Source organism: Amblyomma americanum, chromosome 7 (assembly GCF_052857255.1).
Source record: "Amblyomma americanum isolate KBUSLIRL-KWMA chromosome 7, ASM5285725v1, whole genome shotgun sequence".
Classification (NCBI taxonomy): domain Eukaryota; kingdom Metazoa; phylum Arthropoda; class Arachnida; order Ixodida; family Ixodidae; genus Amblyomma; species Amblyomma americanum.
In genome coordinates this window covers 44455677-44471874 of record NC_135503.1, presented here as the reverse complement: position 1 = coordinate 44471874, position 16198 = coordinate 44455677, and the positions used below count along the sequence as shown (strand labels likewise).

The window sequence follows — 16198 nt, the reverse complement described above, 5'->3', positions numbered from 1 at the left end:
CCAGCACACTTGTTAACACCACCAACCAAGCTGCACCATGGTAATAGCAAACACGCAACCAAACTCATTACATCACAGTTAGCAAAAAGGGGCCAGTGCACTGATGACTCTTCACCAAACTTTTGTTTTCTATCTCTGCATAACAACTTTCAATGCTTTCGTTACGTAGACTATGCATACTAATTAATTAGAAGGCGGGCAGTAAGCAAGTTTCAATGACAGCACCCAAGACACGTGAAATGCTGATCCTCATCATTGCACACTGTCTGGTGACGTGTTCAATTAACCTGCTGCTCTGTAAAATACAAAGATGACATAATCTGCGACACAGTCGCTGGTTCATCATTTTAGTTCACTCTCTCTCACCAGCCTGCACGAAGAGCCGGCAGGACAACAAATGAATAGGTAGCTATTACATTGCTCTTTCTGTATGCCTCACTTGACCTCACCGTCGTCTAACCTTGTCTGCGATGTCTTAGCTACTGGTCGCGTGTTGAAACTGAAACAACATGGGAGAAGAAATTGTACTACAAGTAATTCACTGGGCACACGCAAATTCTGTGAGGTGATTCATGTTTTCAGATGCTTTGCGCATCATTCAAAAGAAAGAAGACACAACAAGAATTTGGCACCCCCCAAGAGGAGGAGGTGACATGAAAGTGACATGGTAAGTGAAATGTGCACGAACCGGGGTAGAGGTAGGACCACGCAGTGTTGTTCTGGCCACAAAGCTGCGAGACTGTGCCGCTGTCCGGATGTTCCAGCACTTCTCGGCCAGAGATAGGCCCACTCTCTGGCAGCAAATAAATGGTCAGTGCACCGTCCAGGCCACCACACCAGAGCTCTGTCATGCCCCTGAACAGAGTGCAACCATGGGCACACTGAGCTGTTGCTGACAAATCAAAGGACACCTCTCGCACTTAGAAAATTAGACACTTTGAATTTTCTGCACATGAACACAGCACTAACCAACAGAGTTGATATTCTGGAATTCTGGCGACCAAGGTTTGCAGGCACCATAAGTTCCGCAGCATTTTCTTCTAGTGACTTTATGATGCGCACTGTCAGTTCTCCCGCCAGCTGCCCCTGTGTTCCTAGCACTCACTTTCTCCTGACTCATTTCGATAAGGGAAATGGCAGGGTCACCTAGGAGAGCCTTTGCACACTACTGCACACACTCATTCTCAAGATACTGCCATCATATAGGCTCATAATGAATTGAAATGCAGAATCCGCAAACATTGAGAGTGATCAATTTAGATTTGAAGAACAAATGTAGCCACTATTTTTGTTGGCAAAATATAAATTTTTGGCAATAAGTTACCCCACACAATGAATTCACCCCTAAAATTTTCATAAATCTTTTTTTTTTCTTTGGAAAAAAGGCGACATTATCCGAGTAAATGCAATATAACACTTTTTTTAATGCATTATGGTTACGGTTTCTGAAATGCCCATCCTAGTGCAACTGATAACAGTTTTACAAAAAAACAGGCGCACAAACCGACAAAAAATTTACAGAATCAGTTTCTGTGGTGAGCATGACACACAAAGGTGTTTGCCATGTGACTTAAAAAACAATAAAAAATGCACAGTAAGATGTTTCTATTCATACAATTAACGTAAAATTACCACCATTTTCTTCTGCATCATACTCAGCACCTGTTTTTGAGAAGTTAGAACTCAAGCTAAAAACACTCAAACGAAAAGGCTAAAAAAAAAAAAACTGCATTTTTCAGAAAACTGACATGACGTTTTCCTAGGACGATGGCATTTTTAACGTAACGAGCAAAAACAAAAAAAAAATTGCTTCTCGGTGCTCTTTAGGCAACAGTACATAGCAGTGTTATCAATCGTTATAAATAATTATAATTAAGACAGGCTAAGACCTTAAGCAATGCATCAGTTCCTTCCGAGAAAGTGCTGATTGATGTACATATAGCCAGAATGGCCTTTCAGCAGCAAAACCAAGCAATATAAGACAACTCGAAACTGTACTACTGCCCCCGCCATGATGGCTCAGTGATTATGGCGCTCGGCTGCTGACCCGAAAGACGCAGGTTCGATCCCCGCCGCGGTGGTCAAATTTCGATGGAGGCGAAATTCTAGAGGCCCGTGCACTGTGCGATGTCAATGCACGGTAAAGAACCCTAGGTGGTCGAAATTTCCGAAGTCCTTCACTATGGCGTCTCTCATAGCCTGAGTCACTTTGGGATGTTAAGCCACCATAAACCAAACTAAACAAAACTGAAACTGTACTTGCAGCAGCCTGACAATGCATCACAAAAGAGAACGTCTGCTGCATACCTGTCGTCCGGGCAGGTGACACAGAGACAGTGTGGTGCTGTCTGCATGTCTAGCTCTTGCAGACTTTGGCTGGTCTCATCGCAGAGCCACAGCCGAGCACCCGCCGTCAATGCAACCCGCCCTGCTTGTGGCACATGCTGCATGGCGCGGATCGCGACTTCCTCCTCCCCTTCCTCCAATAGACTAAAGGTGGACTGCTCCTGGTGGCTCTCCTGGCTGCAAAAAGGGGCTCCAAAATTGCACGAAGACACCAACTGCTCCAAGCAACAACTGTTCAAAGTCTGCCAATACCATTTATATGGACACTTTATGTTAACACAGTGATGGAATCATGGGCAAATCTCAAGGCTAGAGGTAAAGGACCCCTTATACTATACAATTTTTTCTTTACCAACGAAAAAAAAGCTTCGCTCTGTTACATTTTCAATATTTTTTTGATAAAGCCTCCTCTATCTCCTTCTGCCTCCTTTCTTATTCCCTATTTGCTCATGATATACATCAGCAGTGCTCCCTTGCGAGCGAGGCTTTACACCGATGACAATTTAAGCAAAAAATTTACTGATTGCTACCCTTGGGTGATATCTATGGCAGTTATGTCTTTAGTGGCCTGATGTGTGAGGCCTCCTCAATGTGCCCAACCCCCATCCTTTGGGTACATCCACTAAGGACCAAAATCCATCCACAGAATATCACGGAACTAAGGACCAGAATCCATCCACAGAATATCACGGACAAATAGTGTCAGTGCAGCCTTTAAAGGCTCAGCTGTGTTGAGTAAGAAGGAACAGTGACCCACCTGTAGATGTGCACAGTTGCCTGGGAATCGCCCATCCAGACAGAGTTATTCACAACACAGAGACAGGTGATGCATGGCACAGACAGCACCTGGCAAGCAAAACAATCAGCCCACTCACTGCATGCCTCATATGAATTACCAAATACATTTCAATCGGCCAAAAATTGGACTTCACATACAAGTCATTCACTAAGCTCAAAAAGCTGGCGTGTCGAGTGATGATGTAGCTAACCAGAGCACAGTTGGTGGTCACTGCATGCAAACAGAGTACTCTCAACCGTGGATAACAGATCAGTCTGATGTTTAACGCCAGGGGTACAGCTATCAAACTGAGTTGCACGTCCATCACAGGAAACACGCAAGTGTCGCACTTTCTGAAAATAATGTTGCACAGTGCACTGTTTCTGGGCCAACGATGGCAGGCAGTGTCTAATGCGCACTCCATCCTACACATATCAGCATGTGGAATGGCCAGACATCCCACCTTCAGCTCCTGCCAGTGACTGGTGTCGCATGTCAGCAGGTTCACCTGGCCATCTGTGCGGCCCAGCCATAGCTCTGACGAGGGCTCCTCTGTGTAAAGGCACGTAGAAACAATCAAACGATCCCAGATAGCATGCACTGTAGACACTTAACTTTTACTATCAAAAGCCAGCTGAGTGGCATTAAAAATAGAATTAAAAATTAGAATTTTCAGGGCACCTGCAGTGATTTTATTATCCACAATTGTTAAGTGGCTGCTTCCTGCTACTAGGCGGCACTATCAAGATAATCGGAAGTATTTAGCATTAAAAGGACACTAACGAAAACTGCATCTAATTTTTGCTCTTATCAAAAATTTATTGTTTGGATCTTCATGCTCATGCTGATGTTGCTTAGCAGCAAAAATTAAATTTTGCTGAGGAACAGGATTTGAAAATAGAGCAATTCCCCCCCCCCCCCCCCCCACGCACACACACACACACACAATTCAAATTGGTGACACTTATACCGAAAACGACTCCATGATCACTACTTGGAAGTAAATGGTGGTGTAGCTTGACCTTAGAGATCCCTGTGAGAACGGGGAATGACTTTAATGCAGTTTGCTTCTGAAAACGGTTGGTGACGGCAACGCCTGTAATTCAATGTTCGGCCTTCTCTAGCTTACAAAAGCTTTGTTTCCAGTAAAAGTAGCCTCTCAAATGCGGCACTTTATCAATACAGGCCAAAAATACCAAAAATCTATAAATAACGGCCAAAAAAATAAATTTTTCTAAAATTGTTGTATCCGCTTATATGCCTTATTTTTTAGGCTGTCCCGAAGTATCATTGCTGAAATCGACCGGGAAGTACTCCAAAAAGATTGCTTTGTGAACCGCAGCAGCTGGGCATTGTGGGGAAATGCTCTAACAATGGGAGTTTTTTTCCCATATAACTTGCAGAGCAGATTTCTTTGCAACTCTTTTACATATTTTAACCCCGTTTGCATTGCACTCCTAGGACTATACTGCATACCAAGACATTCTTTTTTTTTTTAGTTTGTGATTTCTAAATTTTGTCTGATATCTTCATTTTGCTCTCTATATATGTCAACGAACAATGCATCGCGAAAAATTCAAAATCAAGATTCTTGCTTCGCGACAAAAAAATTCTTCGAATGTCTTCACCTGTAGCACAGCAGTAGGAATGCAATGAATGCTGAACCAGCCTTCTGCCACATTTTCTTAATTCTACAGCCTTTTCACGACATTTAGAGAAAAAAATATATATTACAAAACAATTTACTGGAGAGTGGTCATAAAATTATTTATAATATGTTGAAAAAATTTCATATAAATACGTCAAAAATAAAAAATATTTACTGAAAGCTGTATCTTCCCCCCTTGAAGAAATCACTAACCATCTGTGCCAGTGGCAACTGAGACAGCTGCCAGTAGGGGTTGTGTTCCTATCAGGGAGACGACGTCCAAGAGTTGTCCAAACTCAGCAGCGCTGACGATAGACACCAGCTGGCTCGCAGAGGGTCGGTCGCGTGGCTGCTGAGCCCAGCAGCAAACCATGAGGTCGAGCAGGTAGCCCGGGTAGCTCAATGCCTCCTGCAGTCAGGCAATCGCAGATCCTTCGGGTCTGTGCACCCAGCACAAACTTTGGCCATCATGAGTGAGCAAAAGCTAAGCTTACAGTATGTGATCACGAATGTACTACTCAGCAAAATTCATTTCACCATGGAGAGTGTGGCCAAGTTCACACATCTACCAGAGATATTCTTCGCAGATATTCATCGCAACGCAACGATGGACTTAAACATGAATCCACAAGGCGTACAGTGCAGTTGCACAAGCAAGCATGCATATCATGTGTAGTAAGGTTATATGCTTAAAACTATCATGTAAGTGCGCTGTGTGTAGTGAAATGAACAGAGCCAAGTGGCCTGCCTAACATCTTTGCTACCACACAGATGACATCTGTTCTTTTCCAGTGCAAACCCTTCCCTAAAATGCAAAGGACTTTCTACACTGACCAGCTGATAACCAGTCACTGTGACACGTGTAGACAGGCTTGTGTGACATGAGTGTGAGAGAAATAGGGAAAATGAGGCAAGTGAATGGTGTGCAAAGAGTGGCCAAAAAATTCGAGATCTTGAAATGTGCAATGTAGTGCAGCTGTGGTGGCAGGCTATGCAACACTCAGAGTGCAGCAACAAATGGGAAGGAGAACACCACTGCGTGTCAGTAACAGCAGACTCTTGTTAAAGGTGCACTAAAGAGGAATGTGAACTCGTCTTTTTACCGCAGGCACTCGATCTACACGTTGCGGGCATTCTCAGAAACTGCGAATTATTGTCCTGTGCGGCCGATTGCATTAATTAAATCGGATAAAACGTCGCGGCTTCCGCTAGCGAGTTCAGATTCCTCTTTAGTGCACCTTTAAGGAAAATTCGGCTGTGACTAATTCTTAGGTTTCCTAATGTGCTCAATATAAAAAAAAATCCGCTTAAGACAAACTGTACCACATTTCCTTTGGTTAAGACGAACTTTCGCAGTGACCGCAAAACACGGTGACCCCACACATCGTCATCTTCGCATGAAACTGCGGGGAAGCCGTCTTGTGGGAGCGCGCTATCTTGGGGAAAAGCTTTCTTGCCGGTGCAGAAAAGGCAGGGCAGCTTCGTGCCTGCATTGGTGCAGATATCTGACTCAGATCTTGGCATGGCGCACGTGCGTCACATGCATCGTGTTGCCTCCGACAGACTTAAAGGCACATAGGCACAGAGTACACCTGCTCAATGACTTGGGGCTTAAACACTCCGGGGCCGCATTTTCAACTGACGCAGCATCGTAACACGCGTTAATGTGGTGCAGAGGTGGCAAGATATCAGCACCATGTGCATTGCCTGCAAAGGAGGGAAAGGTGCGTGGTGTGCCTGCTTGTGGGGTTGGTAACAACTATGCTGCAGAGAGACACAAGGCTACTCTGCTTGGCTCCTCCAAAGCACTCGGAGCCAAACGGAAACAAAAACATGCACGCATGCATACACGCATGCAAATAGCAGTCACTATGGGAGATAGTAAGAAAAAAAAAAGGCGGCGAAAAAAGAAAGCCAGACCAAAGCCGTTTTCAAGTAGGATAACATGAGCTTGTTTCAAGCTCTCAGTTTTCAGCTCACTTCATGCATAGTACAATTGTTCTCTGACTGGAAGGACTGCCATTCTACGTACTGTTTTCTTGTAATATATGTTTACACACATCCAGCCTGCTCACATCTTTCTTGCACTTCAGTTAAGACGACCTTCTGATACGACAAATAAATTTTCTGGTCCCTTCAAGTTCGTCTTAAAGAGAGTCTACTGTAATTAATTTTTCCACAAAGTCTCTTCCTGGATAGGTGTCTCATTATTTCTGAGCCGCACAGCAGGTTTTACGAGAGGTGTCAATCTGGATCATTTTGAGATGACAGTGTGCTGTACATACCCTGCGTGTAAGCACAGGTCGTCCTCCATCGAGGATGTGGTCCTTTACGCAATCCTGGCCTTCGAAGGGTAGTCGCAGCGTCAGCAGTTCGTACATGAACATGCCATATGAGAAGCAATCAACCTGCGCAGACAATGGTATCACAGACGTCTCACTGAACACCCTCAGTATTGCAGCTGCTCTTACACCAGCCACAATGGGGGAGTAATTGGCGGCATCACTCGTGAAAGCTGACGTAACGATAACGAGGTTAACAGCAACCACTTAGGTAGATAGCAACCACTGGATAACAAAGTTTTCAAGAAACACTCAAAGAAATCAGAGTTCGAAGGGGACTCTTGAAACAATAAGTGGCAGTGAACAGGGTAACTCGAGACCTTTCGCAATGAAGTGGTACAAAAAGCCACCTTTAAAACGCTGCGTACTGCTTTTTTTTCCTGCTCCTAAAATTTTACACCATTAATGCAATTAACAAAAGGAGTGCAGATTGCAAAAGGATTCATTAAAGCAAACAAAAGAGCAATCATGAGAGAAGAGATACTCACGAAATGAGTGAAGTGCACGTTTTTTTCAAATGGCTGTCGTAGCACACTCTTCCATTCGCACTTTAGTAAATGCTAATGTTTCTACAAGTTCACATCGAAGGCTTTCATTTAATGTTCTATTTACTACAGCAACTATGCTGAGCAGCTGGGGTGACAGCAAGACCTGTATTCTGGAAGCGTTCTTTAAGTGAATGTGTCCATAAGGGCGTGGCTCAAATAGGCCGCATTCTTTCGTTTCAGAAAACGGCAAATGTTGACCCTACTGCCTCAGGAAAACATGTTAGTCGCGTGAAATTTTGCCATCACCTTTACATCAAACATACCGTATTTACATGCATAATTTGCACACTTTTTATTCAGAAATTAGGGCTCGAAGAAGGGGATGCGCAAATTACGCGGGGATTTCGCGAGCGGACTTAAAAAACTCCACAAAGGTCATAACGCGCAATATAGGTATAGTGTATGTTGCTGCGTATACGTCGGCACTCGGACCCACACCCCACGCTGGCCGCCCCCCGAAAAAAAAAGTTCACTCTAAATGAAAAGCACACCCCTTTGCGGGATGGCATGAAGGTGCATGCATAAAGCTGAATAAGATGCTAAAACAGCGTCATCGCTTGTGGCCCAGCAAATTGTTCGGTAGTTCCGGATTCCGTAAGTTTGCTTTCGCAACTTCGTCCGGGATAGCAAGCGCGCATCAATAAATCAATTATCACACCACACAATTCTTTAACAGTACCGCGCGAGCGTCGACCAAACTGCTTGTTGGCGCCTTATCATGGCGCAGAGCTGCGAAGCCAGCGAGAATAGTCACGTGCGCACTAGTTTTCCGACACAATGATTGTCGTCTATGGGCAAACTTGTGCGTACGCGGTTATTCTCGCTGGCTTCGCCGCTCCACGCCATGATAAGGTGCTGACAAGCAGTTTGAGACTTGCCGTATAGTTGTGATATCCCATCGCAAGACACGACAAACAACCAAACACAAGCCATCAGAGCCACCAAGAAAAGCGCAACCGGCAGTCGAGTCACATGCATCAATCAAGCAAACAGCGGTGTTGGCTCTTCTACATAGAGTTTCTTACTATTAACTAGAGGGAAAGCTGGAGCCCCGCCTATGGAAGTTTGCATGGAGCTTCCTCGAGACCACCTGTACCACCATGGGCACTCTAAGCATCATGGGGCGGAGAGCTACCGACTGCAGAACTACAACTTTTGGCCAAAAAATAATGAAAAAGCAAACGTTGTTTGATAATCACTAATGACCTAGCATTTAATATCCTTTCCATAAATCGCAACAAACGAGCAGAAAAGCATGTAAATGTAAAGTTTGCCCAAAATAAGCGATGGCTTGCTATCCTATTGGCCAAGCATTGCAGACCACAAAAGCCAATATTTTGTGCTTAACAGGCGCATTTTTTAAAAAGAAATATGTTTTTGAAAAAAATGTTGTCGCTTCAACATTTTAAAAGGTTTTTGCACAGCATTTCGGAAAACAAAAACCTTTTATTGGCGTCGTGTGCTGTTGCGTTTTCGCTACTATAGCTTTTGCGCACTACTTTTACGCAGAAGTCGTCTGCGCGCGAAGCGCGCTGTAAATACGGAATGGTACGTCTTAGCAACGCCACTCTGTGTTCCTGAAAAAAACCTATTGTCCCGCACCAAGTAGCTCATCGCCCCAAGATGCTTTGCGCGCCCATGGAGGTACAGGTGGAGCGCCGTCAGCATTCCCTCTAGTTAATAGTAAGAAACTCTATGCTCTTCTATCAGCTGCCGATCCTCCCCGGAAGCACTGCTGGCCGTTTCGAGTGGCGATGCCACTGGTGCCGCCGCGATTGTAACAGCTGCCTCTGACACCGCCATGAATGCCCAGTGCACAAAAGATTGAAAAAGCCTTCCGAACAAACACGCGGAATAGCCGAATGCTACTGGGTAGAGCCATAGGGTAGAGTCGCATGCATGATGGTGGTATAGCGCAGCGCGATGCATAAAATATGCGAGTAAAAAATGTTTTTTTTTGTAAACCCGGGTGATAAGTTAAGGGTGCGCAAATTATGTGAGGGGGCAAATTATGCACGTAAATACGCTACCTACGCGTGTCTGCTTTGAAATGGTTTATAGGGATTGTCTACTGCCAGAAAGTCTTATAAAAATATTGGCACGTTCTTGTAGACTCTCCCCTGTGATGACAATAGCGAGGGCAAAACTCACAGCTTTTGGCAGGAATTTCTATATTAAGTTGGCAAAGATAGTCAGTCCAGAGCCGAAGGTTGTGGCATGCTGTGTTAAAACCTTGCGGTTGTCCATGTAGTCAAGCTATGTTCACCTGGAGTGGATACCTATATACTACACTTTATGAATAGGACTGGGCACAATACATAGTTACCTTTGCTGGAGGAAACTTGAGAAAGCTAATTTTTTTTTCTCTTGCAACTAATCACCACTTCTTGCATTGTTTAAACCTGTTTTCTCTTCATGTCTTAAAATGTTCTGAAAAAGCAAACTGTCGCCACACTGACAGTGATGGCGGTGCAGCTATGGCAAAAAAAAATGGCTTCTGGTGTCCCTCAGATAGGTATTGACAGTCTCTTTTATATATTTTTAAAACCACCTTACCGCTCTCAAGTACAGTTTTCATGAAACCTGTACATCTGGTTAATGTTACTCTCATCATTGCCACTGCATGCACGGTCCCTGATACAAGATTTGTAGTATTTTTTTTCAATACAATTACTAATGCAAGGCACATGCACTTTCAGCAGAGATGATGTATAACAGGAAGGATGATTAGGTTGTCACACAGCTGTCACCCCCACGTTTGGGGCTCCGACCAATTGGCAGGGACCGAAATGAACATGTACACTTGGTCTGACACTTCCAGAATGTGGACCGAGCTTCCCAGCGCTTTCTAGGTGACCTGGTACTCTGGACAAATACTACAGGGGGACATTCGGAAAGAAATGAAGAATAAAATATCCCAACGCATCAAGAACGCTACTATAACAGTGCACTTAAAAAGAAGGTGGTAAACAGGAGCTCTTGCCTTTTCTGTGTACTCTTCCTCGCCGTTGTGCCGCATTATCTCGGGCGCCATGAAGCCCTCAGTGCCACCAAAGCCCTTAGTGCCTGTGGGCAGGGCAGCACGGCTGATGCCATAGTCTGCCAGCCGCACCTGCACGGGGCCCCCGTCCGGCTCCCCCGGCAATGGCAAAGCCCACACCAGCACATTTTCAGACTTGAGGTCTCGATATATTATGTGCTGCTGGTGTAGGTACTCCAGGGCACGTGCCACCTGCAGCAAAGGATAGCGCACAAATATGGTTATTCTCCATTTTCTGCTAAAAAGAACAGAAAGAAACAGCTGCCCATACTGCAAGTTTTAATCACGTTTCCGCTAAGCTGCCATTTCACGCTTATCCCAAGCTTGAACAAAAAGATAATTAGTCTTCGCTGTCTTTTCTTACCTGCAGCAGAACTCTCTGGAGTGCGCCTGGAGGCAAGTGTGCTCCAGAGCGTCGAAAGTCGGCAAGCAGGGCATCCAAAGCACCACGTGGTGCTAACTGCAGCACGAGTGCCAGCGGCCGGGGGCAGACGCCACGCAGTGCCACCACGTGCGGGTGGCGTACACTGAGCAGGATGCTCAGCTCTTGCCGTGCCGTGCAGTAGGCCTTGCAGGCATACTGCAGTGGCTCTCGCTGCCACTGCGCACGTGCGGCCTTGTACGCAACCTGGTCTGATGGCCGTGCGCCATAGCCAGGTTCTACGGGCTGAAGCATTTTCATGGCGACCTCGGTGAACTTGCCTGAGCCCTGGGGGGAAGTGAAGACAGTGATTCCACGAAAATTCACTTGGACTATGAAGTGAGGATGTAGAGAGCCAGGTGAGGTATTGCACAAATAGACAATTACAAATTGAAAGAAAGAAAGAAGAAAGAAAAAGCACCGGTGAAGGCTCATATAGTACTAGTTAGTGGCATCTGGCATCATCAGATGCAAGCTTCCTTCACTTGCACTTCCCAGCAGCAAACCCAACTATTACGCATGTTTCGAGATGTCTGCACATGACTGAAAAATATTAATTAAATGGCCTTCAGGATAAATTACTACCATTTAAAAAGCACAAATGTAAGAAAGGGCCATTTGTTATACACGTTTCTTCTTTCCGCAAGTGTCGTTCTGTGCAGCGAGCGTGCTTTTGTGCCCACACGTGTGCTTTCTGTACGGGGAGCGTCCTTGGCGCCACCCACCGTTCTGCGAACGGACCGATGGTCGCCCGCTTCGTTACCAATTGGTGTGGTCGTTAGGGTCGCGGGCAATGCCCCCGCCACCCGAAGTACGAACTGGAGAGCCGCGCGGCGTCTGCTTTCAAGTGGGCCCGTGCACATGTGCGCGTGAGTGTGTGCGTGTGTGTGCGCTTCCGGTGCATTGTAAGTGCGCGGTAGCCTGCGGCACTGGGAGGAGACACAGCGAAGAGACGGACGACAAGGAACAAGTGTGTCTCAGAGAGTGTGTGTGTGCGATGCTCGACGGTGCGGGTGCGCGAGCAGGTGCGAATTCGCGAGTAACTATTTTGGCATGTAAATAAGTTTTTGTAAATATATCCTTTTGCATTTCCTTCACATGAGCGCTTAATCGTCTCATTTCTTCAGCGCATATTTGCTAACATTAATTTAATCTTAAGGGTCATCTCTAACATTAATCAGAAGTGGGATTGTAACTGCGCGAACCGGACTGGAGACTGCGAATTCCAGAGAGCGAACTGTAGTTAATCACGACCATGAGCGAGACACCTTCAGGAGCGACAGCGGGCGCCACCGACGGTCAAGATGGAGGAAAAGTGAGCGACAGCATTTCAGTGAGCGACTTCCTGAGCGCGATGCGGGAAAAAGACCGTCTGTTGGCCAGTCTGCTGGAAAGGCTCGCTCTACCAGCGTCATCAGGAGCGCCAGGCGTGGCAGCAGCAACAACAACCTATCAGGTGATGCCTAACCTCAGCAAGAACATTTCTGACTTCGATGGCAGCGGCGATGCGGCGTCGGCGAAAGAGTGGCTGGGAAACCTGCAGACCACCGCTACACTGCACCGATGACCTGAACCATTCAAGTTGGAGACTGCTAAGTGCCACCTTGTGGGACCTGCCAAGGACTGGCTGCGTTCTCGCAAAGAAGTGAGTACGCCGTGGGAAAATTTTGAATACCACTTCCGCCGCACCTTCTGCGGCCAGACACGAGCGGCAGAACGATGGAGGAAGATGCAGGAGCGAGTACAGCAGCGCAACGAAAGCACGACAGCCTACTTCCATTCAAAGGTGCGTCTTTGTCGAGAGGCCAACCTCGATTTTTGTGACACCCGGGAGCAGGTGCTGACTGGTCTCCGCTCAAGGCAGCTCTGTACTATGCTACTTGGACGCACCCACGAGGACGATGACGATCTTCTCCACGATATTATGGAATTTGAGCGTATCGACCGAGAGTGGGAGCAAAGGTTTGGCGGCACGCGTGAGAAGAGGCAATTCATGGCGGCCACCGAAACACCACCTGCGCGGAAGACTACGTACGATCAATTTGGCAAGGACAGGAGACCACCCCTGACCAACGAAAAAGGCCAGTTCAAATGCTACAACTGTGGGCGATTCGGACACATCTCCCGCGATTGTCCAGAAGAAAGGCATGAGATGAAATGCTTACGCTGTGGGAAGAGCGGCCACATGCAGCGTCATTGTTCGATGAGCCAAAGCAACGAGACCAACACAGTGACCGACACCGAACGGAAAATCGCCCCTGGAGCGCTACTGAAGCAGGCCATGCTGAACGGGACGACGACCCTCGTCGGCATGATCGACAACGGCAGCTCTGGATGCCTCCTGCGTGCCTCTGCGGCTGCACGTTGCGGTGCGAGGCTGACGAAGGATGCCACGGCCCTCTACGGTTTCGGCAGCCAAGGCACTCCTTCAGCCAGGGTGATCGGCAAGTGCTACACAGACCTCGAGATCGACGGTGTCAAAGGCGAGAACGTTCCTTTTCTTGTAGTGCCAGACGATACTTTGATAGTTGACTTGCTTGTCGGGAGAACGTACACAGAACTACCTTACGTGGCCTACGCCAGGCTGGGTGGTTGTTTGCGCTTCTGGCACAAAAGTGTATGTCCGTTCTCTCACCTGGAGCCGTTGAGTGAGCCCAGACTGCGTGTGAAAGCGACTAGAGAGACCGTCATTCACTCTAACTCCATTAATTGAATAACCTTATCATCAGATTACGATTTGTCAGGCCCTGTTTTGTTCAGTACACTTGGAAGCGAAATTCTTGTCGACATGAGAGAAGGGGAGATTAGTGTGCCGATTTTCACGAGCGGAGACAAAGACTTGCTTGTGAAAAGGGGACGGCGACTCGGGCGCGTCATGGAGGTTGACGTTGTGGAGATACCTGACAGCCAAATCCAACCTGCCAAATCCAACCTGCCCGCGTGAGCGAGAGCAATGCAACTGAGCCCAAGGTTTTCTGCATTGCGACAGAGCGCAGACCAATCGAGGATCAGCAGCTTGAAGTAGGGCCCTCAGTAACGAAGCAGCAAAAGGCTGAACTTCTTGGCCTTCTAAATGAATATCGCGACTGCTTCGCCAACAACATTAGCGAGCTGGGATGCACTCCTGTGCTTAAGATGGACATCACGGAGACACCTGGAAGTTCGCCTGTTGCGGTTAGGCCGTACCGAACAAATGCCGCGGAGAGAGAGACAATTCGTGAGATTGTTGGAGAGTGGAAGAGACAGGGTATCGTAAGCGAGACCTCGTCGCCTTACGCGAGCCCAGTGATCCTAGTGCAAAAAAAGAACGGCGAGAAGCGTTTAGTCGTCGATTACCGCCGCCTGAACGCGCAGACATTGAAGGGAAAGTACCCGCTCCCTAGCATGGACGAACAGCTTGAGAAACTGTGTGGGGCAAAGCTGTACACTGTGCTGGACCTTGCTCACGGCTATCTGCAGGTGCCACTCAGCGACGAAGCAAAGAGCAAAACAGCTTTCATAACACCTGATGAGACAGGGCAGTTCGAAAGGATGACGTTTGGGCTCACAAACGCTCCATCGGTGTTCCAGCGCCTGACGAATCTAGTCTTGGGGCCTTTGAGGGGCACGATTGCAATGTGCTATTTGGACGACGTGCTCATTCCGGCACGGAACTGGAACGAGTTACTCGTTCGGCTGCGCCAGGTTCTCGAAGCTTTCAAAAGGGCGAATCTAACCCTGAGACTTAGCAAGTGCGCCTTCGCTAAGGACAGCGTTGAATTTCTGGGTTTTCGCCTCAAGGAGGGAACGGTGCAGCCCGGAGAAGCTAAGGTGCAGGCAATAGAGCTTTTCCCTGTACCGAAAAACGCTCATGACGTCAGGCGGTTCTTGGGGCTGACGAGCTTCTTTCGGCGTTTCATCGCGAAATATGTTCTGATTGCCGAATCTCTCACCAGGCTTACCAAGAAAGAAGAAAAATTTGTATGGGGCTCTGAACAAGAGGAAAGTTTCCAAGAGCTCAAATCAGGGCTCATGTGTGAACCTGTACTCCAGCTGTATGACCCGAAAGCGGAGACTGAGTTACATACCGATGCATGTGCGAAAGGACTAGCAGCAATGCTGCTCCAAAAGAAGGGCGACAAATGGCATCTCGTCTATTGTGTTAGTAAAAAGACGACGGACGCGGAAAAGAATTACCACTCGTTTAAGCTCGAGTTAATGGCAATTGTTTGGGCAGTAGTGGATCGCCTCAGACCGCTGCTGCTGGGAATACACTTTACAATTGTTACCGACTGCCAGGCTTTGGTTTACCTCAACGCGCAGCGAACCCAAAAGCCGCAAATCGCAAGGTGGTATGATTTGATCCAGGAGTTCGAGTTCACAATCAAGCACTGCCCGGGAACACGAATGCTCCACGTCGACTCTCTCAGCCGTGGTCCCGTGGAAGCTCCTCAAGACACGATGAACTCCCTGCTAGAAGAAAGGTTCGAGGTGTGCGTGGCGTGTGACCTTGCCGAACAAGTTATGGTACTTCAGAGAGGCGATGAAGAGCTGCGAGAGCTTCTAACCATTCTAGAGAAACCGGAGAGCGATCGTACGAAGGAAGAGAAGGCAAGAGCGAAGGGTTACAACGTGAGGGAGGGAAGACTCGTGAGAGAGATAGAAGAGGACGGAAACGTGAAGTTCAAATTCGTACTGCCAAAATGCATGCGAAAGGCAGTTGTGGTGCAATCGCATGATTTGATGGGACACTTTGCACTGGAAAAGACAGTTTCCAAAATGAGGAACTACGTTCCCACGAATGAGGAACTACGTCCGGAAGCACATTTCGCAGTGTTTCGAATGCATTTACAACAAAGTACCTGCTGGCAGACGAGAAGGTCTTTTACACCCAATTCCGCCGGGCAAACGACCGTTCGAGGTGATACACATGGACCACATGGGGCCATTCGTCCCAAGCAAGAAGCGCAACCAGTACCTTCTTGTGTTCATCGACAACCTCACCAGATTTGTGAGACTGATCGCTACACGCGACACATCAACCAAGCATGTGCTCCGTGCGCTAGAGGAGTTCGTTCTCGAAAGAGGTCTGCCAA

At 47.2% G+C, this 16198-nt stretch overlaps 1 protein-coding gene across 3 annotated transcripts in view; it reads right to left on the bottom strand.

The window, feature by feature from the left end:
* Lrrk (Leucine-rich repeat kinase) overlaps window positions 1-16198 on the bottom strand; it is a 69650-nt gene that overhangs the window by 5868 nt on the left and 47584 nt on the right. For 2 of the 3 annotated variants that reach the window (XM_077631977.1, XM_077631978.1), the window contains exons 26-33: window positions 11067-11411; window positions 10646-10894; window positions 7058-7180; window positions 4986-5181; window positions 3588-3676; window positions 3104-3192; window positions 2308-2523; window positions 689-855 (exon numbers count right to left, since the gene is read on the bottom strand). In XM_077631977.1, coding sequence (XP_077488103.1) covers window positions 689-855; window positions 2308-2523; window positions 3104-3192; window positions 3588-3676; window positions 4986-5181; window positions 7058-7180; window positions 10646-10894; window positions 11067-11411 — 1474 coding nt within the window. Of the gene's footprint in view, window positions 1-688; window positions 856-2307; window positions 2524-3103; window positions 3193-3587; window positions 3677-4985; window positions 5182-6094; window positions 6260-7057; window positions 7181-10645; window positions 10895-11066; window positions 11412-16198 lie in introns of those variants that run through there. The other variant, XM_077631979.1, reaches the window with a different exon arrangement.